Source organism: Lagopus muta, chromosome 4, assembly GCF_023343835.1.
Source record: "Lagopus muta isolate bLagMut1 chromosome 4, bLagMut1 primary, whole genome shotgun sequence".
Lineage (NCBI taxonomy): Eukaryota > Metazoa > Chordata > Aves > Galliformes > Phasianidae > Lagopus > Lagopus muta.
The window spans coordinates 26,768,203-26,795,764 of NC_064436.1; the positions used below are offsets into that span (position 1 = coordinate 26,768,203).

The following is a 27,562-nucleotide window of genomic DNA, read 5'->3' on the forward strand; positions in this document are numbered from 1 at the left end:
CACAAAATTTAACTATTAAAAAAATATCCTGTGCAGCTCTAGCTTTGGGAAAGAATTCAGCTCGAGGTACTACCTGGCTTCCAAACATACATAAAGTAATTCATCAGGCCCTCCTCAGCTTTGCCAGTGCACACTAACTGCATGACAAGGGAGAAAAGTAGGATCTTTCCTTCAGACTGATCAGAGGACGCACTGTTTTTTGGTAGGGTCAGTCCATATACACAGTGCTTACAACTGGGCAGTGCAGTGATGGAGAAGGAAGACTTTACTTTGTTCATTCTGAAGTTTCTTGAAAGCAGAAACATTTGATCATAAGAAGGAAAATGGTTGTGGAGTAGGGCCAAACTTTTTCCTTGACCTGAAAACCACATTTATCAACATCTTTGACACAGGTGCTCTTCTATCCCTTATTGCAAACAATTAGCAAGTACAGTTTTGGGCCAGGCACGTGCCCAAGCATGTGAATCAGAGACTACTCAAGTGATTCAGTTACCAAGCTCCTACTCCAGATGCTCCATCAGCACTTCCCACATTGATAAAGTCCCCATGTTACATAGGCTACTCCAAAGTAGTGCTTCCCATTTGTTTTTGTGAAGACTACAACAGCTGCAAAGATAACACTATTTGATAGAACAACTCAGCTACAAAATGTGATTTTTCAGAGCTACCACCATTAGCTACACGTTTTCACTGGTGATAAGAAAAGCCTGCATGCTGTGCATGTAAAAGTTTGCACCAGAGATGACCCACCAACACTCTCCTTCATCAGACACTGCAGCACATAGCTTAGGGCATTTTTCAGGATCAGCTGCAGATTTCACAACAGAGGAAATCTCCCAGAGCCTCCTAAATAGGAAGGCAGAAACGCAAAGCAGTCTTCTCAACTGACTTAACTGGAGCATCAAGTGTAGTTAGGTTGTATACAGGAACTTCTGCTTTAGCAGGAGACTGACTGTGAAGCTATGAAGACTAAATTTGGCAAACAAGATGAACACAGGTAAAACCACATTACATCCTCATGGTTATCTAAACCACATACCCCAACCTCTCTCAGGGCCATGGTACTCCAAATATTCCTAGCACCTGCTCAAAGCACAGTGCAATTTCTTCCCACACAGATAGGTTTTACTCACTCTGACAGAGGATGCTGAGTGCTTTAATGCTATCTTCCATGATACAGCCAGAATTGAGAAGTGACAGGCTCTTCCTATTGTTATTAATATATACTCATGGCTTCACTGGGCCATTAAAATCTATAGGGAAAAGTAATCCTAAGCTGGCAGGTCTCTGCTGACCTTGACTCAAAAAAGGAAGCACCCCAGTTTTGCAGCTGTGGTCACAGAAACCAAACAGCTGCGCCCGCTCTGCCCTTCTCATGGTAACTGAAAAGCACAGGGTGAAAGCAAAGGTCTTAACACATTTGAACAGCTTCTCTCAAACTTACATTCCAAATCATTACTTGACTGCACCTGAACTTCCCCTCCTGATTACTAAGAAAGGGACAAGAAAGTTGAAAGGCAAATCACATGAGGAGATGAGAAAGGAGTCATAGCTTTGATAGATAAACTTTCTCTTTAGTCAGAAACAGAGACAGACCATAAATTTACTCACTTCAGGGGAAAATAACAAGCAGCGTTCATTCATTTCACAAGCACAAATTACAGTAATCTATGCTTATGATTTGACCCTTCCAGGCAAAACTTAGAGTCCTATTACTGGCTTCCCACTTAAGTAATTTTTCAGATGTAAAAAGGTAACAAATCTAAGTTTCATAAATAATAATTACCTACGACTATCTCAAACTTACTCTAACTTTGTAATACTAGTTGCTTAAGTTAACAAATCAGTAAAATTACATTGTCCACTGAGAAATATGAGCCAGCTTTGCAGTTCTGATCACATCAAGAAAACATGGTCAACCTGAACATTAAATTCCAACACAAGAGCAGAGCAAGAGGGTGAATGCTCACATGGTTTTGGGTAGTCCACAATATGTTTAGGAAGACTCCATGCCAGTGCTGCTATCAGTGGCAACAGGCTAGAGTCAGCATCCTGAAACAGCTCTTCCCATCACATGCCATTTACCAGGGCTGTTCCAGGGGATGTAAGACTCCACATAAACAGCTGCCATTTGGTTCCTCTTTGCTTCTCCATTCCAGGTGTCTTTATCCAAAAGCCCAGGTCCTCACCACATTACTCAGCCTCAGAGGATGAGGTGCATACAGAGCAGCTAGGATGCACCCCAGAACTTCACAAGGCTGGCCAGCCTTATCCTGCTCACTAAACATCAGCACAAAATTAGACTCAAGGCAAATAGTGTCCAACAGGAGGACTGCCTAGGCCTCTGGCTCCCAAACTTGGCCTGTGCCTGGGCAGCAATCACAAGAACTTCAGGCTAGTATCATCATCACACTTGGCTGATGCTCTAAAGCAGCAGCTCTCCCAGTTTCAGTTTTAATTCATGGTGGGCACAGGACTTAATAAGGATTTCACAGGCACATGGCCACCAGCCACAGATTGAGAATTGCTGCCCGTGCATGGAGGTGCACACATTTTAAAGGAGCAAGCAGTACATGCCTCTGGTCTATGTCACAAGTCTCAGATCTCCACAGAGCAGTCAATCAGCTGAAATTCCTGCACAGATAAGTTCAAGGTACATCTATTTCTCCACAAGCCTGTGAGAGTAAGCTGTATGCAGATTCTACAGGTCTGTTAATCAATAGTGAAAACAAAACAGAAAAGAGAAGCTGATACTAATCTACAAAAGAGTTTTTTAAATCTTCTTTGGGCAGATTAAAACCTAGCAAGGAACCATGATAGCTTTTTAAAAACAAAATACTGTCTAATGCTTGCCCCTTAAGTCATCCTTTTCCATGATGACTAGAGTAAACCTACTGGTCTTTTGGTCTATAGATAACCTGACCAGTAAATCAGAGACAAACAGCACCTAATTGAGAACTAGTCCAGTTCAGATTATGGAATATGCTATTTTTTTTCTCCACAAGTAAGAGGATAAACTCCATAATTCACTTAACATTTCACCACTGCCTTGAAATATCATCTTTCTACTAGTGAAAATGAATTGCCTAGCAGCTGTGTTATATATTTTACCTAAATGTATATTTAGACCCATCATGTGTGCAGTCTATCAGATTTGTAGCCATTTTAAGGAGCAGAGACAGTTGCTATTCAACTACATGCAGGCAAGTTGAGAAAACATCATAGTAAATAGCATTTGGGTAAGCAGAAGAGTAGTAGGGGTGAATTGAACTATTTCTTAATACAAATTCATTAGTACCAATCCAGTAAATATTATCACTTGTCTGAATCCATTCACTCCAACCCATAGCTGCAAAACTCTAATGCTCAGAATCAGTTTGCCTTTATCTCCTCCATCCACTACAGACAGTGCAAGTGTCGAACGTACACTGAATCATTCTGCACAGCCTCAGCTCCAGCACAGCCTATTGCAGCCCTAGACATAAGGCTACATGATTATTAAGCCAGTAGTATGCATCATGGAAGGGACATGAGAGGGAACAGCTTTCTCTTCTCTGGGGCTCCCATTCCATGACAGGGACACAACTCTGTTCTACTTTCCTCAGCTGGATACTAACTGTGGGGCACAGTGAAGAGATAACATCAGTTCCTCCAGTTACAGGCACCGAGATAATTAATGTTTGCTAACAAAACAAAGTGTGAAACCTTAAGTAAGCAATCCTTACTTTCATTACATTTGTCCTCAGCTCTACCTGTTATCCATTACTTCATGACCCAAGAGAAGTCTATACAACAAACAGAGAAATTATTTCCTTTCTGACATTGTATAATTACCTGGAATTAAGAGGGCCTGCTAAACCAAAGGCTGCTCGGGCCATAGCCAGGAATAAGAGTGTGGTATACATTTCTCATCTTCCCTTGGATGAGGAACAGCTGGCAAGATTATGCTGAAAATGAGCTCCTGTTTCAGGCTAGATTTGGCTGATTTTACGTATTGCTACCTCAAAAATCTCCTTGCAAGGCAGGTCTTCTCAGCTCTGACACTGCTCTTGTCAAGTTCTCACACCTGACACAGGAGGTAAAGGAATATATGTCATCTGGAAGGACAAGTCCTTAGAAAAAACTACTTGAGCTAAAACACAGCCCTGAGAATTACTGAGCACCAGCTACTCTGCTTTCTATATGTACTGTTTATCACACACAGGAGCCATAAGAACTACTCTCTTGCCAACTCTGAAGTTATCACTCACGATTTATAAAACAGCATGTCCTGAAAGAAGACATTTCTCTTAGCATTCCCATAGCATTAGGGATCTACCAGACACTCCCATAGCAACAGAAAACTGAGAAATAGGAACAGAACCTGAAGCAAACCCTGAGAACAAGCATCTTGCAGCTGCACAGCCAGGAAAGATACACATACCCACAGGCACATAAGCTCACTTCCCTTGCTGCTCTTTCTCCAACCAAGACTTCATGATACAGAACTGCTTTTTACTAATTTAATTGCTGTGTAGAAAGGAAAATCACTCCCAAGAGCTAGCCATCTCAAGCAAAAGGAGGAAAACCACAATGACTAATTGGCTGAACTGCATTTATTCCGGTAGGTCAGCTGGCTGTAAAAGATGAAAAGGCAATTTTCAGGCCATCAGAGTGCAAGTTCTAATAACAAGGGAAGCATTCTGAAGAACATTTTTATGACTCACAAGTTGAAAGGAGTGACTAGAACAGACCCAGAAAAAGATTCATATGCAGAAACATACTGAGACAAAAGAAATATAACTATCCCATTAACTCTATTTTGACACACATAAGCCATTTTTTTTCTTGTAGTTTGAAGTGCCAACACTAATGAAACAGCACATTACAGTAATTCTGTTGCCACCAACACAAGCACATCTTCCACTCACGTGATCACATCCATAGCTCATTTGGAAAATCCACAGAGAAGCACAAGCAGTTGCGGGTAATCTGAATAGCATCCCCAAATCTGGAGCATGACTAGTTTACAGAAGAACTATTAAACCCTTGGGACCACACAGCTGAATCTACTGTGGCAATGGGGATAGCGCTATGAACACCATCTATCCTGTTCACCAGTCTCTAATAGTTTAAGCACATAAAAACCACAGTGTTGTCTCTTTCCAGAGTTGAGTAAGAATAGCAGAGCTTGTCTAGGTATAAAGCATCTCACACATACTAGAAAGAGAACAACCCTCCGGTGCCTCTTAGCCGCAGGAAATTGGATGGCTAGCTCTCCTTACAGTGCAACAGGTAATACTGTGCCTTGCTCCCTAGCCACTGCACAGGACGCACTAAGATGGTCTGCAACAACATACTTCTGATTAGCCTCCCTGCTAAGCAAAAAATTCCACCCTAACTCAAGTGGATCAGCATTAGCTCCCCAGATTTGTCAAGTAGAACAGCAGGACCTGCATCCATGTCCTTCCCGTGCAAGGCTGGTGCATTAAGGGGCTTTGGACTAAGCTGGATTTTCCTTCTGAGAATTGTGAAGAGACCTATTTGCCTGGACACACAAGGGCTTCACGTAGCTCCTCATCACAGCTTCCAGCCACTGCTTCCAAGTCATCTCAAACCCAGTGAGCCTGAAAAATCCAAACCCCTAAGGGATCCTAAACTTATACATAAATCCCAGCTGCATTCTGTAATTTTTTCCTCTTGTCTAAACAGATCTTAGAAGTACACTGCGGCTTATTCTTTTCTGAAGAGGAACCAATAGAAGAGACAAGAATAATTCCTACCTCTAGGTACTGGAACAAGATATTCATGCTGAACCTCCTCTCATGCCCTCCTCAGAGAAATTTTAAGCCCAGAAGGTGCTACCAGGGACCAGCATAATTCAACAGTTCTCCCTCCACTGCTAGAGAGATTTCCATAGGGCATTTTCCATCTAACACAAATTTCAGTCTGGAGAAGAGGAGGCTCAGGGGAGACCTTATTGCTCTCTATAACTACCTGAAGGGAGGTTGTAGTGAGCTAGCGGTTTGGTCTCTTCTCTTCTGTAATTGGTGCTAGAACTAGAGGGAAAGACTTCAAGCTGTGCCAGGGGAGATTGAGGTTGGATGTTAGGAAATACTACTTCTCTGAGAGAGTGGTCAGGCATAGGACTGGGCTGCCCAGGCAGGTGGTGGAATCACTGACCCTGGAGGTGTTCAAGGAATGTTTGGATTTTGTGTTGAGGGACATGGTCTGGTGAGAACTATTGGTGATAGGTGGATGGTTGGATTGGATGACCTTGTAGGTCTTTTCCAACCTTGGCGTTTCTGTGATTCTGTAAATGACTGGCTAACATGTTACATAAACATTTTCCCCAACCACCAGGAAAGATGTTTGATAGGGGAAAAATTCGGTTTTGAAGAAAAGCTCTTCATTATGCTTAAGAAAGGCTTTTCTGTACTCTCAGCTCAGCAACATCTTCCCAAGATTCTCTAATGCATTAGCCTGGAAGATGGTCTAGTGCTCAGCAAGGTGATCCCTCCTCTGTGCCACTGCTGAAGACAAGCCAGTGCTAATGTGAATAACCATGTCCCTAGGAATTGAGTGTTACAGTAAAGAGGAACAGCAAAAGGGACCAGCAGCTAAGAACATTAATAATGACCCATGTGATTAAGAGACAAGAGTCTGAGAACTCACATTTGCATTGTATGACAACAGCACTCAGGTTTTGTGGTAGAATAGAATTGTACAGTTTTTAAACAAGTTCAGAATAAGGGTGACTTGGAGAAAAGGGTACCCTAAAAGTTGATTCCTATTGTCTCCAAAGGGAAATGCATTCAGCTCCTGTGAAGCTCACAAGCTGCTGCTGGCAGAGGCGAGAGCATTTTCATCTATTCTGCAGCGCTTCTGCCTATGCTGGGTGCTCTTCTTGCTTCTTTGAGAAGCCTTTGCACTGTCCTGATTCATCCCTTAATTAGTTGACTGCCGTAAGTCCACAACTGCTCTAGGAGAAGGCAGCTCCTATTTCAAAGAAATTGAAGCCACTATAAGCCGTGCATAAACTAATTATCCCACAGTATGAGGATACAAAGGATAGTCTTAACTGGGCTGAAGTGAGTTTGGTGCAACACCTTGAATCTAGTGCTATTTTGTCCTATTTGTCCTTCCAGAATAGTTTGCGTGTGCCTATGGTGCACAGTACAGACACAGCATGTGAATGTAAGCTTGAAACAAATCTTCATTCTGCCCCGTGGTTGTTTAATAAGGCAAAAATAACCATGAAGGTGCACTGCAGTGAGGGCCAGCACAGCTTCCTGCCTCGTTCTGCTCACAGTTCACATAGCTATCCCATGTTGCAAGCACTGCTCACCTCAACCCACAGTCATGGTCTTCCTCCACAGTGGAAACTTCCAGTGAGACCTGGCAGCTTTTTAAGGAAAACTACCCATATATTTCACCCATGCGGTTACCTAGCTGCAGTTTAGGACAGAATTCGGGTATCTCTCTGGGTCACCATGCAAAATAACCATTGCCAGGAAATAAAAACAAACGGAGCGGAAAATATGAATAAAACATATCCCAGCATAGCAGTAGAGAACAACTTTTTATCACAAACATAAAACAATGCTGCACAATTCCATAAGGCATGCACCAAAATAACTAACCAGTTTAAAGAGTAACTTTTTAGTGGGATGCAGATCAGAGAACATTTTATGTACCAGAAAAAAAAGGCCTTTTTGCTGTATACATTTGGATTACTAGCTAATCCAACATAAGAGTTGCACTTAGTTTCCTAAGCAACTTCTGCTACACATGCTTTGTGTGATGTATTTCTTTGAGAAATTACTCACCTGCTCAGAATTAGGCATCTTTCTGTGGAAGCTGTGCCAAAATACAGCCCCTTTGCAAGAACCACTCTCCAGGAAACTAAACTCGCTAAACTTGAGCAGGGTTCTCTCCTTCTCTGGGACTATCCCTCAGTAACAAAGGCTGAGTTACTTTTAAAACTCCACTTAGGGTATCTTACAGCTCTATACCGGCTGCTAGGGAACATGTTTGCACCACTAATGGTAGCAGTTTCCTGTCAATCACAAGTTAAGAGCCAACTGCCTGCAAAGCTGAGCTATGCTTCCTGGAACCGTGTGGTCACTATCCTGAGGGCAAACAGCCACTTACAGCACAAGTCTTGCCCTGTACCACCTGGTCTTCTGCATGAAGATGGATGACTTCCTTCTCATAATTTATTTTTTTAACCACTTTCCAAAGGGTCCTTTGACAGGTATGTCAAAGAATTAGCCCACCAAAAATGGATACCAGTCAGAAGATGGGCTCACTCTTCAGCTGTGCTTTAATAACAAAGCCCACAGTAGCAGTTCATAGGGCAGTTACAACTTGCATTGTATTCTCCAAACACTGACTCCACATCATGTTAGGTGCCCACACTCAGTGCAAAAGAACAACCAGACTGATCACCTGCATAAGATCCAGAGGTGCCAACGGAAAGCTTCTGCACCTGCTGCAGAATGGTTTTTCTGTGAGACCAAAACAGCGTTTAGCTTTTGAAACCCTTTCAATGTGAAGAAAACACTTCTTTCCTCTACACTGCACCCAACTTGCAGAAACTGTAAGTGGACATAGCCAAATACAGCAGGAGGATGTTCCTCTGCCAGGAGGAATATCTCCCGTTCTCAGGTAAACACAAGGACTTACTCTGCTATTTCCAGGCAGCTTCAGAAATGATAGTAACATATGGTGAGAAAGAGCTCACCACTTGTATAAATTCTCATACTGTAATACAAGTTAATACCACAATCAACGCTGATAGCTGCCAGAAGCAATTCTAATATGCTAACGAAGGACAAAAATGCTTGCCAAGCCTGCAAGTGTGGGAAGCAAAATAGCTGGCTTGGCTGAGCACACATGAAGACTTTAACCACCCTAGTTGCTTTAGACCCTCAGAAACAGGTAGCAGCTGGCTGATAGTTGTCTCCTAGTGGGACTTTTCAGTGAAAATAAGTCATCAGAAACTAACACAGCAATTAAAGTATCTCAGTAAGAGAAATGCCCAGAAACAGCCATGTCTCTGAATGAAGCCACTGACCTACCACTAACAAGCATGGTCAGTAAAGACAGCATCTGTGCAAAGCATCTGAGTAAAGAAAGATTTATAACCTATTGCAGAGCTGCTGTACAGAGCCTGGTAACAATTGCAAGTCTTTTCACCCTCAAATCACTTCACAGCTTCAGAAAGCTTACAGACTCAACAGAACATCAGGTTACCCCTGCAGATCAGACCCTTTTATTTCACCTTTAGTTCTCGACTGAACTCATTCAGCATGCACTGTCAAGCACATTTCAGCAAGGCAGCCAAGTTAGATTTCAGGAAAACAGTGAAAACATATCCTTCCCCCTTATAGTTCCAGAGTTTCATCACTACTCTTAAGAGCTGCCACCATATCTTCTAATTGCAGTTCCATTTTTTCAGTTTCCAGTCATTTGTTATTGAATCTCTTGCCCTTATTTAATAAACAGCCTTTCCACAGAACAAAGTATATAATAAAGCACCCGCTCCAGGGACTTCTTTTGAAAAACAACAAAAGCATAGATTCCTCAGGTCCTCCCTAAAAGACATTTCCTATTTTTAAAAATCCACCTGACAACGTTTTGTTGCTTCGCCCCAATACTTTAATAACCCATTTAAAATTTATAGCAATACATCAGGTTTATTTCTCAATGGCTTTCCAGGATCAATATGCAAGCCAAAAAGTAATGACATATTTATGTACCTATATCTAACATTGCATGCATGCACCCATTTTAAGGTCTGTTTTGCATAAATGACTCCCTGCCACCCAGATTGCCTTACCTTGCCAGCCTGTCCTCACCATAACATGACATCCAATTTATTCTGTTTACTTACAGACTATAAATAGAAACACTGAGTTGTGGCTGTTTCTAACAGCAGATAATGATTCTTTAATCAATAGCTAAAATGAGATCACTTGACTAACTCATCCTTTCAGCTCTGAACCATTAACACCTGCAAATCACAACCTCCCGTGGAGTACCTCCCCTTCCAAATTCATTACACCTGCAATTATTTTTTTTTTTTTTTCCAATCATACTGCTTCTACTGGAGAAACAGCACATGGTTTGTTTGCCAGCATCTTTTTTCCTTTAAGTCATATTGACTTACAATAACACATTCCCATCCTGTAATTCATTATTGGATGAATCTTGTTTGATTTCTCATCTGTCTTCTCTGGGACTACTGACAGGCTAGCAAGCCCATCAATAAGCTTAAACTGAAATGAGTTCTTGGTCCAGTGATCAATTTCCCTCTGTTTGTCTTTCTGCACATGCCACGAAGAAGAGAACCAGTATTCACCATCCAAAGGCAAATCTCAGCTGAAAAATACATACCTGCCACAGTCAAACATAAACTAGGTAAGGGGCTTAAAGAGCAGAAGCTGTAGCATCATGTGCTCAGATCAGTACAAGTCCTTCTGATCCTGCCTTGGGTGCTGTTACCCCTACGGCACAACTGTTCTTGCCAGGGCACACTGCTGCTTTGTTATACCAGCCCTACTGGCTGGGTACACGTCCTGAATTTGCTCCTTAGCAAAACCCCATAGGTCAAAGCCATTAGTCAGCAACCTATAGAGGAAGGTACAAAGGCAGGCCTAGATTTTCATTTCCATCTCTTATCACTGCTTTAAACAGAAGGATAGGCATAACACCAGCCATAGATTCAGTTTTATACTTAGCATCTATTTTTTAAGTTAGTATAAAAGCCTTCAGCAGAAGATTATGTTTTGCAGTTATTTATTCTATATCCATATTCTTTTATGTCCATTCATTTTATGTACAACACAAAACCTCTGAACCACAAGATTTTGAGGATTATACATAAGATCCTGAATTTTGTTTCAGCACCTGGCCTCCTACTCTGCTGCTCTTTTTCCCCTGCACTTGCCTTCATTTAAAGCCTAAAATTTTATCACAACACATCTATGTCTAACATATCTAATAAGGTTGTGAAAAGAATAGTGTAACACATGGGAACAGAGAAGCACCACCTTTTCTATTTTTGTCCCACAATTTTTCTAAATATCATTTTAGTTCTCTGTGATCATTCAGAGGTTTGTTGGGCTTGCAAGAGGTCCAGAACTCACCTGGGGAGTGACATGCTATGGGAAGATGTCTTTCACCTTCAGAAGTCAGATGGCAGAAGAACAAGAACTGAAGGCTTACAGAACATTTAAGTGACAAGATATATTAAAGAAACCGTAATACTTTGAAAGAAAAAAATACCTTCAAGTGCTCTTCTGTTCTTTGCTACTTTTACCCATTGTTGTAAAGCAAAAGTATATAACCACAGTCCTCTTTCCAGATAATGAGTGTGCTAATTCACAGAACAGAAAAAAAACCTAGTTACATTGCTGCAGGAGACACTAGAGGCTAAAGGGAAAAAGCACAACAAAGTGTCATACCCAGCAGTAACAAGGTGTAGAGTAGGAACTATAGAATGATTACTTCCCATTGTTCAGAGCAGATGATTATAAATGACAGTGGGTCATTAACATATGATGTAGCTACAGATACCATACCTTAGCATTTCACTATAGCTTTATAGCTGTCTTTACACAGAGTCCAACTGCAAGGAGTATACTAGAAAACGCAGTCTTCACGCCGACTAGCTTTTTCAAACTTAAAGAGAAAGTTACTGCAAATAATTAGAATATGCTTTTACGGAGTTCAGGTGTACAGCTGCAATAACTGATTAAAATGCAAAAGTCACAGCAGCATGGCAACAATTGGTATCCAGAAACAATAATATGTTCAGATATCATTCCTTGAGTTCTCTTGCAAAGAAAAACAGAAGTGTATTTGTACCCTCAAACGTATAGAGATTGAAGTAACGAGTCAAGTGTATAATCAAAGAACATCAGGATGTTATAATCACAAAATAAACAACAGAGTTTGGCAAAGCAGACTATGATAACAAAATAGAATAAATAGAAGGCTTACCCCTACCCTAAGCTCACTCATAAAACACCAGATCATTCCCCTCTGGTAGCCAGCTATTAAATAGGTCTAGGAGGGCTGGAGCCTGGCTCCACCCCTTCCAGCAGCACAGGTGAATTGCCTTCACCTGTGCTCCTCTGGCTGACTCATGGCTCACCTCAGGTGATCAATCAGAGGTTCAGGACGTCACTCAGCAGTTCCCATACAGTCAGGCATTTGAAAGCTAACTGTATCCAGACCAAACCTCTCCTTCAGTCACTCATCAGAGACTTTCTACTCACTCTGGGCAGTAGAATACTTGATCAATTACTTGGCAAGTAGTAGGGTAGCAAACAAAAAAAAAGAAGTTAAGAAATACTTCTCATTTAGTGCATGATAAATAACGCTGGCAACCTATTTCTTCCTAGGAAAATAGAAGCTGAAATTGCCATAGGAGTAACCATAAAAAAATATATTCAACTTTCCCCTTTACAAGAAAGTAAGGCTGCATACAGATTTTGAACTAATTAAACCAAAAAGATACTGTAACACCATAACGGGATGGAAAATACAATAATAATAGCAGGGTAGCAAAGTCCTTGACTACAACAAACGAGGACAAGCCCAAACACAGCAACCACAAATGCAGAAGTGAACAAAAAATACTGCTTACCTTTAAAAGGCCTCAGGTAGGCAATAACCTCCAGCAAAACACCCTTACCTCCAATGCCAACCCTTAAATAAGGACTAGGAAGGGGTGGATCCTGGATCCATCCCTACCAGTCACTCAGCTGCATTGCATACACCTGACCTACCCTGGGTTGGCCCTGCCTTCCTGCCAGGTGCTCAATCACTGCTTCAGGATATGGCTCAGTATTTCTGCTACAGATGCAAATACTGAATACATAAAACAATAATAATTTACCTAAAATAAGGTTTTATAGGCTATGTTACAAGATTCGAAGAGGTAAGTAATAATTTTTGCTAAGTGTTAAAAAAAAAAGCAGTGCTTTTTCAAATAGTAAAGTAGTGTTAAGGTTGGTGTAATGTACTTTTCTTTTTATTAAACAACTGATAAAAACTGAGTCTTTTGTTATAAATTGTACTAATTTTGTTACTAATAATGACTTAATCTAGGTTAATACTTGATAGGGCATGAGAGGGAAGTGCATAAGCATATGCTAATAAATCAGGAACTTTTATAACACATAAAAATAGCGTTATAGTATGTAGCCAAACTTTTATCTACGTTTCTATGCTAGTTTTTACTTGTTGGATGCTTCAGAATTCTTGAAGAGAATTTAAATAAAATAATGGCTAGTGGTGAAACTGTAAGCTCTCTGAATATGCTTACTTTTTCATCTAAAAAGAGTATTTTCTGCAAGCATAACAGAAATAGCAATTAGTTTTTCAGGCCATAAAAGTTTTACTAGCAGAGCAACATAGAGAAGGCTGGTACTGGCTTAGTTACCTAGGTCATTTTCTACAGACTATTCCTCAAAAAAAGCTGAATTTTGGAAGCATTTTGAGAAATAGTTACAGTTTCAAGTCCATACTATTATAATTATATGGATGTTGAATGGCTATTAAGAATTATTTAAAACAGACCATTTTCTAGTCTAGCCTCCTTAATCCAGTAAGTTTGGTTTTCTTTTCTTATGAAGTACTTTATGCAGTGAAGATTTGAGTCTAAATTACTGAGAAGAACAATTACATAAAGAAAACATCTCATGCTAGAAGAGATCTCTAAGCTTTCAAAAAACATACAAAGAAAATGATTTGCAGAAGTCTTCTCTTCCTCATATGTATTCTGCATCATTTTGAGGAGTCTTTTTAGAAGTTGTTTCTGTCAGATCTGGATGATTAAGTGTACTAAGCTTTAGCTGGAGAACGACTTAAAACCAGCAAGAATATTAGGAACTCCAAGTACAGTCACATACCACACTTAGAAAATATGTTATATATTATCTTTAATCAGTCTACAAAGCTCAGTAGGAATACCTGCTCCTCGACAGTCATTCCTGTCTTTTTGCCTCTTTCATCTAGTGGAGAGCAAATTTCCTCTGGCACCTAATGACCCACCAGTTGAAGGAAGTGAAGGCAGCATCACCTACACCTGTGGGAGGTATGCTTTGTAGCATGTTCTGAATGCACATAAAGGCTCAGAAACCTAAAAAGCTTGGAGGCTGATAATATTCATTTCTTCTGTGATTGCAGAGGATGAACACGGTTTAACCATAGTATAAAACTGGCAGTGTGCTAGTGTTTCTCCAGGAAAGCCTGAAGACTATGCAGCAGTTATGTGTACTGAGCTCTCCATCTAGAGGGGGTTGTGCTTGTTTTGGCTGTGTCAGGGTAGGCGGTGCCTAAAGTAGGAACGATACCTCCGTCAGCAATGCAGATTGAGCTCACAGGGATCAACATTGCCCCTGTTTAAATGCTGCTATTTGATCATCAAAGATCACTTCTGCTTTCAAGCTAGAGCTGTTCACCTGGCCATCCTGTCAAATATGTTTCAGCTGTTTCAGCACAGCCACCTCTTGCTTTAGAAGTCACTCCCGGCACGTAAGGAGAAAAGATATTTGACAAACTAGTTTTGCACACATCCTGTCATGGTTCTTTAAAGTTATCTGCTTTCTTATCAGCAGATGTCCTAAACTGGCATTTATGTGCATGGCAAGACTCTCCCATGTTGCAGAAGATATGCTCCCAAGAGAACAGCCATGGGCACATGTCAGTGTGACTTCTTTTGCAGGAAAAAAATAAATCTGTAAAACCAACACCAAAGGCACCAGTGACCATACTCACAGTTCTGTAACTGAGACAAAATTCTCAGCTAGTACCACTTTTGACAGTCAAAAAAAAGTTCACCTGAGAGTATTTTGATCATTTCTTTTCTTGAAAATGGACACCAATTTACATCATTCATTTGATCTTGGTTTTCCAAGGCACTTGACTAAGATGTGCAATAATGATTGCATAGGAAAGAATAAATCTGTAGTTGAGTCTAAACACAAATGATTGCTTATTGTTCAGTAGTGGTAGAAAGGTGCCTTGAAGTAAGCCACCGCTCCTTAAAAATCTAGGTGCGTGTCATTATTCATTAAATAAGCACTTTCTACATTCTTTCCTCTATCAAGGAATCTGATTCAATAGCAAAGACTCACTGCTTTGAAATTGGGAAAGTACAGATGTGTTGTCAGCCTGACCTTGATCTCCTGAAACCTAGTTAGCTGCCTTGTTGCGTGCTTGCCCTGAAATTTCAGGCTGGTAACTTGCAATGCACTTCATTACAAGGGCAGTTTACAGCAAACTGAACTACGTTTTGCAAACAGAACTGCCCATGCTCACTGGTCTAAACAGAACCTCTGCAAGGACGATCTTCATTTTCCCCAGGGAGGCTTTCCTGCAGGAGTGTTGTTGCAGTAACTATTTCAAGACCAAAATAATTACCATGGGCTACACTTGTATCATAGAATGGGCTGGATTGAAAAGGGCCACAATGCTCATCGAGTTTCAACCCCCCTGCTATGTGCCAACCACCAGACCAGGCTGCCCAGAGCCACATCCAGCCTGGCCTTGAATGCCTCCAGGGATGGGGCATCCACAACATCCTTGGGCAACCTGTTGCAGTGTGTCACCACCCTCTGGGTGAAAAGCTTCCTCCTAATATCTAACCTAAACCCCCCCTGTTTCAGCTTAAAACCATTCCCCCTTGCCCTATCACTATCCACCCTTGTAAACAGCTGTTGCCTCTCATGTTTGTATTACTCTATATGCACACATCATACAATATGGAACTGGTGGTGAGGTTTAGCTCAGACTAGAAGCAGCCTGAATCTCTAGAGAACGTGCAGGGCAAGTACAAGGCTGGGCCACAGAGACAGGAAGCACAGCTAGCTGAGCCAGAATCAAGGCTGCAACTGGTGCTGCTCTCAGTGCCATCAGTGCTGGCTTGCTAGGGATCTCTGATCCCATGCTCTCATGGAGTTGTCCCCCAGCTCTGCTTTGCTAATGATTTGGAAAAAATCCAAGGTATGAAGCTAAAGAAATGATTGAATATAATTCCCAATAGAAGGGAGAGAAGCAAACACAAAAGTCTCTGCAGATTCAAAGTTTAAACACCAACATCTTAAATAGAAATAGACTAGTAAAACCTATTAACATTTTATGAATGCCCATACCAGTGTCACTCTTTTAGAAGGAAATTACGTATTTACTATTAGCAAACACAGATTTTTCCAGTTACTATCTTTTCTATCAGTTTCAGTGCCAAGCAAGTCCTTTGTGTTTATCTTTGTTTTGGAAATAGCATCTCTGTACAACTGTTTCTTTTAAATTCAGATGTTACTGAAATTGCTTTTTCTCCCAGAGGGGAACTGTGAAATGAGTGAATTCTTGGCCAAATAAATAAATAAATTCTGTTGCAACAAGGCTAAGTTATTGTTACTGCAGAAGCACAAACCATTCTTCTTGTAGGATTCAGCAGACAATAGCTTGTACATCTAAGTTAACCCCAAGTCCATAAAAAAAACATATGTTGCATGGACCACCAGAGTATTGAAGGGCCAACAAGAACATAAATAGAGTCAAATACAAACATAAGCAATCTTTGTGGATAAGCTACACCAACAATGAACCCTTTTAGAGCAATGAGGCAGTGAAGTCTGATCCTTTCCAGAGTAGTTGTTAACTGAGGTTATGCCGAATTTTTCAAGCTGTAATGGTGTGAGTAGTTAAGGACATGAACTCATGACACACAACAGTAGTTCACATCTCAGGCCTAAAATAAGTCCCTGAACTTTACTAAAGTGATCAAAAGCCTCATCACAAACTTTGAGAGCATATTTTTTTGTTGACACTCTGAATGGGTACCTGTCTTACACTGTCTATGTAATTTTTTTCTTCCCTTCTGTAATAAGCTTAAAAATCATTGGGAAAGTTTTTACAGTGATACCTTAAAGATAATCTGGAGATAAAATCATTTATTCAATGATTAGCCAAAGTCAGCTTTAAGTTTTGATGCTGTTGATTAAGAGAAAGAAGTGTGGCAAAAAAACATATAACACAGTCAAGGTTCATTCTTGGTCAGCTTGTCTCCTACTGCCATCTATTGAAGTGCCCAGCATCTTTCCTGTAGCTACTGCGTTTAAATAAACATACTGCATCAGAGGATAAAGCAGGATGCTCCAATCAGTAAATATGCCAAAGAATGCAGAAGAAAAACCAAGACAATACAACTACAGATTTTGCAAAATCTGATTTTGATTGCAACATACTATTATTCTCTGGATTTTGAGACAAAAAAAATGAGAATGAATACAGACCAAAAAAAACTGTACAAATAATTACCTAACTGAAAAGTAAAAAGGAGCTCCTCAATGCAGTTAGCATGGAAATTAAAACATGATCATCTCAGACTAAAACCTAACCTCTAAATAGTTTTATCAGTAGATGTTCCCTAAGTCTTGGCTCTCTATAGTCATAACAGCTCTGTCAAAACCTTGCCAGCAGACTGCACGGTAAGACTCATACATTAAGCAGACCATCTGGATGCAAAGAGTGCACAGCTACCAAGTAACATCAGAAGAACAATAGCTACGCTCCTTGGCCTGTAAGCAAGCAGCACTAAGAAAGTGACCAAAGCATTTTATATTGCTACACTACAAGGACAGTGACTAAGCAGGTGAGGTAGAATCTCACAGGGGCTGCAAATATGCCGGACAATTACAACACTATTTCAGTTCAAGTGCTGGAGACAGAAATATTGTACGGAGCAGAAAGGTTAGAAGTCACTTAACCTTACTATACTGTATCTCTATAAGCTGTGAAAGCTAGGCCATAGTCTTCCTTTTTGTGATTCAGTAAGTGTAGTAAGAAAGGTTTCTCCAGCAGTAACTGGCTTGCAGCTATCACATAATTAATAGGCACATCACTCTTCAATGCTTTGCTCAGAGCACGTCATATGAACATTCCCACTCTGCAATGCAGAATCGTTGCCTCTCAAGCTCCTACTACAGCTCCAATTTCAGCAACAGTTTTGCTGAACTATCAAACTTCTGCTGACCTACAGAAGAAAATAAGAGTGCCAGCTTGCTTTCCAGTATTTGATTTGTGTTATGTTCAAATCATTTACTACAACACTTGTCGTGACCCTCCCTATTTTCCATGGCCGCTTCTAATCCACAGAATACCACAGAGTTCTGTGTCCTGCCACACCAAATGTAGTAGAACAGTCAATATTTTTTTCAGTTAGGATTTAAGACTTTCTCTTCTCAGAAAGAGAAGCATGGCACAGACGAGCTGAGCAGTTATTTTCTCAGTTTACAACTTCAGATGCTGAAACAGACATTTCTAAAACCTTGAATTATTTTGTGTTGCTGCCTTAGGGGAAAAAACCACAAACAGGTCCCTCTAACGCTTAAAACAAGTGGCTTACTGCAGCTTTTATTAGAATAATTACAAGTAGAAGAAACATGGCACTTCCATTTTTCACAGTGGGATGAACACCTTAGGAACTAATGGGCTGCAAAGCTATAGCAATACAGTGGAAAACCAGATGACATTAAATAAACCAAAACCCAAGCTTGTTCCGACATGACAGCTCCTTCTGTGCAGAAACCACAGCTCTCAGGACAGAAAAGCACAACGCAGGTGCAGCAACATCATCCTACACTCAGAGAACAGGGAACTCTCACCACAAACATAGTATCGCCTACTGTGTCCTAAGGCAGAGTGAAAGCAAAAGGTGTGGACACAAAGGTGGGTAATTCATTCAGCTAACAGTCCTGCTCAGCACTTGCTCCCCTCCAGCACAGAAGACCACAGCTGAGCAGTCACTGAGCCATCTGAGCCTCCATTGCCTGGGCTGTCCATTCTGGGGCTGTCTGACTTATCTTCTCCAGCAGGTTGTTCACTTGGAAACACAGGGACTGAATCTGCTTATCCCAAGTTGGCAAAGCTTCACGAGCTGCAAAAGAAAACCACAAAAAACAAAGTATAGTCTTGGCAATTCACTGTCATTGTTTAAATGCAAGTTTCACCTACGGCACTGCTCCCACCTGCCTTGCAGCTATCACACTCAATTCTGTCTTCAAAAGTTGTAATGATTTTTATGTCTGTTACAAGCCTGACTCCTGCCTTGCAAAAAAGTGAGCAGAGAAATTCCTGATATCCCACAAGGAGACTGACAGTATAAATTCACACTTTGCTATGGATAAAAGAATGCAGAACAGAGGAATGTGTGAAAACTGGAACCTCCTCTGATAAATGACAAAGGAGAACTGTCAAGAACAGATATGGAGAAGGCTGAGGTACTCAATGAATTCTTTGCCTAAGTCTTCTGCCAGTCAGGCTTCTTGTATTTCTCACAACGCTGAACCTCACATCCCTGAACCTCTTGGTGTGAACCGGGGAGCAAACTCCCCTCCACTGTAAAGGCAGAGCAGGTCCAAGACCATCTCATAAGACAGAATGGGTACAGGTTTATGGAGGCGGACAACATACATCCCAGGATCCTAAGGGAGCTGGCTGATATGTTTGCTGAGCTGTTCTCTATCATATTTAAGAAGTCATGGCTGTCAGGTGAAGTCTCCAGTTTTCCAGTGACTGGAAAAAGGAAAATGTCACTCCCACTTATAAGGGAGGAAGGAGTCTGGGTTACTACAGGCCAGTGAGCCTCACTTCTGTGCCTGGGAAGATCATGGAACAGATCCTCCTAGAAGACATATTAAGACACATGAGGGATAAGAAGCCCTGAGTGTGGCAGTGGGATTGAAATTTGATGATCCTTGAGGTCCCTTCCAACTCAAGCCATTCTATGATTCTCTGCTGTGGAAAATTCTGCCACCTCCTGGCCAAAGATATACAGCAAAATCACTATGGACAGCAGTTGTAAATCATTTGCTTGCACTGATAGACATCAACTCAAAAGGACAATCCTGAATAATGCAAAAGAAATTAAATTAAAAAAAAAAATTAAATCCCAACTTACTCTCAAAATGAACAATTCCATCAATCTGATCAATGAATCCATTCATGCGCCCCTCAGTTATCATCTGAGAAGCTATCTTTTCTGCCTGAAATAAGGGAGAAAGAATGATATTAGGTATCTGATCCATTCTGAAAGAAATGAAAAGCCATTACAGGTTTGATAGTCCTTATATGTTTATCATCTACATGAGAATATAGGCAGAACCGTACTGAAAACATCTGATCGTGCACCGACCGACATACTCATGGCATCAAAATGTGTTACTGTCCCTTCTATACTGTGCACCCTTCCTTCTCATAAAATGTGCTAAATATTCAACTTTTGTCACGTGTCCAGTACTGAGTATTTAATTTCCTATCAGTAACCTAATTTTCCTAATATTTACCAGAGCTACACTTGTTACATCCCTGCTGCTTTTTATTACCTTTTTTTAAAGGAAAGGTGTTGGAAGCCATTACCTTAGCTGCAGGGATCTCTAGTAATGCTCCAAGCTCTTCAAAGGTAATATTGTTGTATAGTTTGCTTGCAGATAGTAAATTGTGTTCAATAACAGCTCTGTCCAGGATACTGGAACCTTATGGGTTGAATAAGACAACAATACATTAACATAAATGAGATATTTGGTTTATATTGTAGAACAGATGTGTTTTTTCTGAAAGTTATACATGGAAAAAGTATAGGTGCATCTTGTTGCATGGCATCATTGTAACACCACAAAAAAAGCAAAGTGAACAAAAAGATTCCCTGTGGTGAATTTTTTTTTAAATACAGGTAGCTTCCACCCTTTTATTTAGCATTCTGGGAAATAACTTTAAATAATCACGTGATGCTCTTTTCTGTCACCCTTAGGGATGCAAAGGGCAAACCTGGATGAACAAGCAGTGCTGTGAGGCTTTAGAGAAATACATACCATCAGCTGTAGTTGCTTTCTGGTGAGGCATTAGCATAGCTGCAAACTCTTGCAGTTGGTTTCCACGAATAATTCTGTCAAGATACATCTTCTCCAAGATCCCATAGGCTGCAAGCTGCTGGCATCTCTCATCCTTAAAAAGTGTAGCAAGCATGCGAGAACGCTGCTGTCCTAGGAGAGCCAAGAAGAATCCCCATAAACTGCCGCCAAGTAGTTGAGTATCAACAAATAAACAAAGATCTCTCTTTCCAACACATGCAATTAGCAAAGAACTACCAGAGAAGACTCAGTTGCCTTCAGTTCCAAAGCACTGCTTGCAACGGACTTTATTTTGCATCTTTAGATGGCCCCTCATCACTGACAAATAAACAAGTACTCCAGCTCTGAATTAACACTATGCCAACAGATTACTGACGCTGTTGACAACTCTGGATTCCTCAGCCCCTTCCCCCAGTAATGTACGAGTTGACTTGCTTCAGGGATACATACGTTGGGTCTCTTACACAAAAACGTATCGCACTGTACCTGCTGATGCCAGAATAGTGCAATGCAAAGCATGCTTCAGTGCCTCCAGTCGCTCACTTTCATGAACTATGCTCTTATAGGACAGCTCGTTGTATCTTTGGGCAGCCTCAATGAACTTTCTTCTATAATCAAGAACTCGAGCATAACAAACCTAGAAAGAAAATGACTGGGTAAAGGAAAACAAGAAGGGATGGCTGCATAGTACAGGTGTGCTTTAATTCTTGCAAAATTAATTTGCAGCTCTGATAAACATTTCTTTATTGCATCCTCAGCAAATCTGTGTCAAACAATCAGCTTGGCTTGTAAAAATCTGGCTGAAGTGCCACCACAGATGATTGAAAGGGCCTTTCCCAGCTCTATTCAAATGTTAATCACTGCACTTGCCTAAATGCAAGAAGCAGCAAGTGGAATGTTGTACTGTGATTAAGCTGCCCTTTTGTCAGTGACATCAACAACTAGCACTTAGATAGCAATTTCTATTTTACAAATGTTTGCTTTTCTCTCAAAAGCTGTATCAGCATCTGCTATTTCTCCTACTAAAACTTCTAAGATTTTATAAATTAGTGTCCCAACTATATACACAGTAAACCAACCAATAAGCAAAAAGGTCAATTAATTTACTGCTTTGGACTTCAGACTACTTTTGTGGATGGTATTTGGTATTTAATTACAGATGGGCAAAAAAAAGCAAGGAAAAAAAACAACTCTAATTGTCCCTAATATTGGACGTTTGGGGTTGGTTTTTTTTTTTTTCCTCTCTTAGATTTACAAAGCTAGGGGACAATATTTTAAGTAAAATTTGGTTATTTTGAGCTGGTAAAGCTGGTATAAGGAACCTTAGCAGGTTTCTCTCCAAATTCTAAGGAATTAGCTGCTTAATTATTGCTAAGATGTGGCTCTCAAGTTCCTGAGACCATTTAAAAGCTTTTCCCCTCGTCTTCTTCAGTGTTATGAACGCTTTGGGGGCACTGTATGAAAACCATCCAATTGCAGAAGCGTTTCCCTTCAGAAAGAGGAAATCCAAGTTAGACTACCTTATAATGGATTTGTAGTTGTTCATTTGTTGATTCATTCTGAAGAAGGGAAGCTCGATTAATATAAGCTTCTGCTTGAACTGGGTCATCATCCTCCAGATACAGCCTGGCAATTTTCAGATAGGTCTCCAGTTTATAATCTACATTGTACTGCCTGTAAAGAAACAGATTAGCAAGAGTTCAGAGATACTCCACTACTGCCTTTGCTCTTTCCTGTTCTAAACATTCTGCTGCTTAAGCATATGGAAGCTTTTGTTTTACCATGCTTTCTTTTTAACTAAATAAAACTGAGATAAGAAAAATTTAAAACTGGCTCCTAAAACACAAGTAGAATTGAGTTTCTAACAGGTTGAAAATTTGCCATAGACAAGGAGACACTTGGGAGCAAAAGGCAAACTTGCAGTAAAACAAATAGGAGCTAAATGGGTAAAGCCTACATTCAGCAACTTCTACATACATGTTGAGAAAAAGGTGAAAAAGGAAAGCCTGGAAAAATAACAGCAAGGGATTTACACTGAAACAAACAACAACAACAGACTAACATCAAATTTCAAGCCATGCCTTCATTTCAAACTATAGAAGTCAATACCTGGAAGAACTTTCAGAAACATGTCAATACATTTGATTAATAAATAGCGGAAAACTTCCAGAGCAGCGTTTAGACACAACTAGAATGCTTTCTGTAAGGATCAGTCACCAAACAATACGTGCACAGTTTGGTTAATATGTACCCCCAAACTTCCCACTCTCTGGTCCACTTAACTAAGGAAGCAGCAAGTGTATTACACAATACAGAACTGTGTCTAGCACATTACTTACTTTTGCCCTGTTTCTAAAGGGATCCCCACCAATACTTGTGCTGCATTTCTCCAGTCTTCTTCTTTCTCATAGATGGATGCAAGATGTTGCCTTATTGAAGCAACCTAGACAACAATTAAGTCGCAAGGAAACATTTTAAAACACAAAAGCATTCAACTTCTATGCATTCACCTTCCTCTCCTTGTACGCTAACAAAGTGATACACAGCTTCACACTGCACGCACACCATTCTTCCCACATGAAGGTTTTAAGACCTCAGTTGAGTCTTAAGATTGAGCCTTTTCAGTTTCAGCAGTTTGAAGTATTTCCTAATAGGCTTGCAGCTAGATAAAAAGAGCTGGTCTTTATGGAAGGATAAGCAGCAACCTGTTAAGAAACTTTTAAAAAGATGAAACAATGTTTCTGAGAACCAAAACACCAAGATTCACAAGCCCTTTCATGCAGTTGTACCTCATACCAAGCCTATGAGATACAAATGAGGTGAGCTATGACAAGGTCTTAATTCTGAAACTTAGATTTTGCACTACAGCTGCCAGAAGGCAATTACCAGTGGTACAATCTGGGTGCTGTAAGAAAAAGTGTGGGTAGAAAAAGAAATCATCTGACCTTGAGGGTTTAATTTACGCATAATCATTGTAACATATGGGTAAACGTGCTCAGTTTGGATGAGAGTGACAGCTGCTTGAAAAGACAAAAGGTAAACAGACATAAATATAAATTGACAGAAACCGTCTTTTCTTCTCTAGAATAGATGCTGTAGACTTGTTACATACTTCCTTAAGTATTCCCAAACAACAATGAATAATCATTGAAGGAAATCTATCAAATTCAAAACAAAGCAGTACATTCAGCGAGTAACTGCAGAATTGGAATTTCATTACCTTCTCCTCTCCCCCCCCCCGTAAGTGATTTTAGAGTAAATATATATCAAGAAATACATACATAAGCATACATACCCATACAGGGATTTTATTTATTTATTTATTAAAGAACAGCTACTCAACAAAGCAATTCTGTCCTTAGATCACCTGCCTGCTCCCTCTGCTGGGTAAACGCAACACAATGAGCCCCAGTCCATCTCAGAACAGTGCCTCCAGTTGCTCACCCATTGTTTCATTCTAAGAAGCCATTTTCTGGCAGCAGGGGAACATGCCCAGCATCCTGATGAAGAGACTAAGTTGGTATTGTTTGCATGGTTCTAAGTGTTTGTTTCATATGAACAGTACTGCAGAACAGGCTCAAAATAGGAATGGCCATTTTGATCAGTACTTCTGAAAAATAGTGAGCAGTAAGTTAAAAAGAAAAAAAGCCACCAGCAGACCAAAACCCCTTGTGACTGACTTCTCACCTGCTCTTCAAATGAAATGACTCTAGGCTGTATCTTTTCCAGGGTGAAGTGGTATATTTCTTTGGCCGTGCTGTCAGGAAGACTTGGAAGATGGGTACAGAAATCTGTCAGCAGCTGACGTGATATCACTAGGCTGACATTCTCATTCACCACTAGTTCAGAGACACATGAAAGAAAAGCACAAGATAGATACAATGTTTGTCAACACCTTCAGTGTAAGCAATCCCTTGCTAATCATTTACTTTTACATTAAATTTAAGTAACTCAAATGTTTAAATATCTGTATGCCAGTCAAGACGTGTTATTTTTCTAAAAATGAATATTATTCTCTCAGAAATTGTTTACACTAGAGGTCACTGGAGTTCTAACACCTGACAAATAATGAATTATTTCTCACTCTGATTTATAGTTTATAAAGATATTCCATTCTGAATCGTTGCTCTCAATTGCTATAATACCTTGGTCAAAATAAACCATTAGGCTCAATTTCATTAATTCTACAAAAAATACAAGAGGTATAAATTCTGTTTGACCTATTCAGTAGGCTAAATGTACAACACAATATAAAAAATACCTAACAATTTCTTTCAGGTCATTTTCCAAACTAAGTAGAGTCTAAAGATGAAGGGAATTATTAGTTTAAAGACTGCTAAGCATCTATATGATCAATGGATATTAAGATGTATAATTGTATATTCAATAGATATTAAGATGCGTAATCAAGGGATATTAAGATGTTATAATCACAAAAAAAGAACAAGAGAGTTAGGCAAAGTAGACTAAGATAACAAGAGAGAATAAATGGAAGACTTACCCGTATGCTAGGCTCACCCACAAAAAACACCAAAAGAGGGGATCTACAGAGGAGATCCTTCCCCAGTGGCAGTCAGCTCTTAAATAGGTCTAGGAGAGGTGCAGCCAGGCTCCACCCCTTCTGGCAGCACAGGTGAATTGCCTTCACCAGTGCTCCTCTGGCTGACTCATGGCTCGCCTCAGGTGATCAATCAGAGGTTCAGGCCGTGACTCAGCAGCTCCCTTACAGCATCCAATATCAATTTTAGCATTCAACTGACTATTTTACAATACTACCTTCAGATGCTGTCACACTGACAAGCTAGAAAGTTAAACTGAATTAAAAATTCATCAGGTCCATTTTCCCATAGTTTTTGAATATGCTGCGTATGGTTTCTCTCTTAGTCTTGCTTAAGTTCCAATAAGACCAAAAATATCACACATTTACATAGATTCTAATAGATATGATAAACATGTAATCTCATGGTTATCTGTTTTTCACTCAATATGCAATCAATTACATCAAATGCACTTACTTGCTTCCACAAAAGCTTTCAAAGCTTCAAGTTGTTGCGCACCTGACAGCTGAATTGCTTTTTCCAATATTTGACGGTATCTGTTCACAAGAGGAAAAAAAAAAAGTAAACACCTATATCTGTGAGGTAACATTTTCAGTCACCATGCCTGTTCTTGTTTTTTTTATTATTTATTTTAATCTTTGAGGTGGAATTTTTCCAAAATGTGCTAAAGTGACTGAACCTGAAATGCATATCCGCTCTTTTTAAATATCAGGACTAGACTAACAGATAACAGCTCATTCTGTTATCTTGTACTGTTTTGTGTAATTGAGGTTTAAAAATAACAGCATCTCCATGATAGAACAGCTGTCCTTCACCATACAAAGGTGCCAGGGAAAAGTAAGTAAAACTACATCCTCTCTAGATGAGGACTACTGAAATAAGAGAAAGGTTCAAGCTGCCACATTCAGCGAAAACAATAATTCCATGATTAAGGTTGGAAACGTCCTCTTAAGATCACCAAGTACAAGTCCAACCCCAACCCATCCCCACTAATAATGTCCCTCAGTGCCATGTCTCCATGGTTCTTAAACACCTCCAGAGACAGCGACTCAACCACCTCCCCAGGCAACCTCTGCCAATGCCTCACTGCTCTTTTGAAGAAATAAAGCTTCCTGATATCCAATCTGAATCTCACCTGGTGCATCTTAAGCCCATTATCTCTTATTCTATTGCTGTCAGTTGGAAGAAGAGGCCAACCCCCAATTCACTGCAACCTCTTTTCAAGCAGTTGTGGAGATAGATGAAGTCTCCCCTGAGTCTTCTACAATCCCAGTTCTCTCAGCTACTCCCCATAAGCTATCCCAGTTTTCATGCTTTGTAAAACCCAGGACAACTGCGGACCACAATCTCGGGGTGTGTAGTACTGAAATGGAATAAAAACCTCTTTCAAAGTTCCCCTCAAAAGACATTCTGAACATGACCTGTGAGCAGCTTTTTTTAAACCAGGAGCTCTAAAAGCAAAGATGTTCCTCCAGAGAACTAAGAACTGGGACTCGAGGAATTCCAATTCCATCAGTCAGACACTGCCCTCGAGGAAGGGAAAAAATCCCGCTGTGACGCGTTGCACTGCGCACACCTTAACATGCAATATCAAAAGATAGGCGTATAAATTCAAAAAGAGAAACGTTAAGGAAGGTTTCAGGGTGCCCACAGCAGCACAGGGCCTGTCACCACGTAGGTGCCAGGGCCGTAGGGACGATGCGGCGGCCCCAGTGCCTTCCCCAGAAATTGAAAATAAGCAATAAGTGGCAAAATCGTGAGGTCGATCTCTCTTATTTTCTTCTTTTTTTAATTAAAACTAACGCCTCAGAAGCTTGGCCCTTGAGCCACAGCCACCCAGAGCCCCCTCCAGAGCCTCCTCCAGAGCCCGGCGCTATCCGCCGCCCCCACCTAACCCGCCCCACCGAAAAGGAAACCGCCGCCAGCACTCACTTTCCCGCCAAGTCCTTGTGGGAGCCGCTAGAGTTCATTAGCTGCGCCAGCTCCTGCCGCACCGCCGCCGCCATCTTCTCACCTACCATAGAGCGGCGGCGCTGGCGAGCTAGAGCGGCCGCGCGGTGAGGGGGCGGAACCGGAAGCCCGGGGAAGCGGGAGGGG

At 40.7% G+C, this 27,562-nt stretch overlaps 3 protein-coding genes and 1 long non-coding RNA gene across 6 annotated transcripts in view; 2 read left to right on the forward strand and 2 right to left on the reverse strand.

Annotated features, from left to right (window-relative positions):
• Positions 1-12,726, reverse strand: part of ARHGAP24 (Rho GTPase activating protein 24) — a 204,312-nt gene extending 191,586 nt beyond the window's left edge. Inside the window, exon 1 of one of the 2 annotated variants that reach the window (XM_048942899.1) lies at positions 12,638-12,726. The gene's annotated coding sequence lies outside the window, so the exon portion shown is untranslated. Of the gene's footprint in view, positions 1-11,988; positions 12,007-12,637 lie in introns of those variants that run through there. The other variant, XM_048942900.1, reaches the window with a different exon arrangement.
• Positions 12,727-12,836: 110 nt separating this feature from the next.
• LOC125692411 (uncharacterized) lies at positions 12,837-17,097 on the forward strand. The gene is made up of 3 exons (XR_007376637.1): positions 12,837-12,931; positions 14,011-14,089; positions 14,182-17,097. It is a non-coding gene; the product is annotated as an uncharacterized LOC125692411 (long non-coding RNA).
• Positions 17,098-18,395: 1,298 nt separating this feature from the next.
• On the reverse strand, positions 18,396-27,508 carry COPS4 (COP9 signalosome subunit 4). The gene is made up of 10 exons (XM_048942905.1): positions 27,398-27,508; positions 25,922-26,001; positions 24,594-24,745; positions 23,246-23,349; positions 22,427-22,580; positions 21,393-21,543; positions 20,868-21,038; positions 20,416-20,531; positions 19,958-20,042; positions 18,396-18,934 (listed from the first exon to the last, which is right to left on the reverse strand). The coding sequence occupies exons 1-10, from the start codon at positions 27,484-27,486 to the stop codon at positions 18,801-18,803; spliced, it is 1,236 nt and encodes a 411-aa protein (XP_048798862.1). The 5' UTR covers positions 27,487-27,508; the 3' UTR covers positions 18,396-18,800.
• LIN54 (lin-54 DREAM MuvB core complex component) overlaps positions 27,442-27,562 on the forward strand; it is a 38,849-nt gene continuing 38,728 nt past the window's right edge. The window contains exon 1 of one of the 2 annotated variants that reach the window (XM_048942893.1): positions 27,442-27,522. The gene's annotated coding sequence lies outside the window, so the exon portion shown is untranslated. The other variant, XM_048942892.1, reaches the window with a different exon arrangement.

Coding starts and splice junctions, on each gene's coding strand:
- COPS4 (XM_048942905.1), bottom strand. CDS start 27,486: ATGGTAGGTGAGAAGATGGCGGCGGCGGTGCGGCAGGAGCTGGCGCAG. Junction 26,002..27,397: donor CACAAGGACTTGGCGGGAAA/GTGAGTGCTGGC, acceptor TCTTGTGAACAG/ATACCGTCAAATATTGGAAA. Junction 20,532..20,867: donor GAAAGCAACTACAGCTGATG/GTATGTATTTCT, acceptor TCAACCCATAAG/GTTCCAGTATCCTGGACAGA.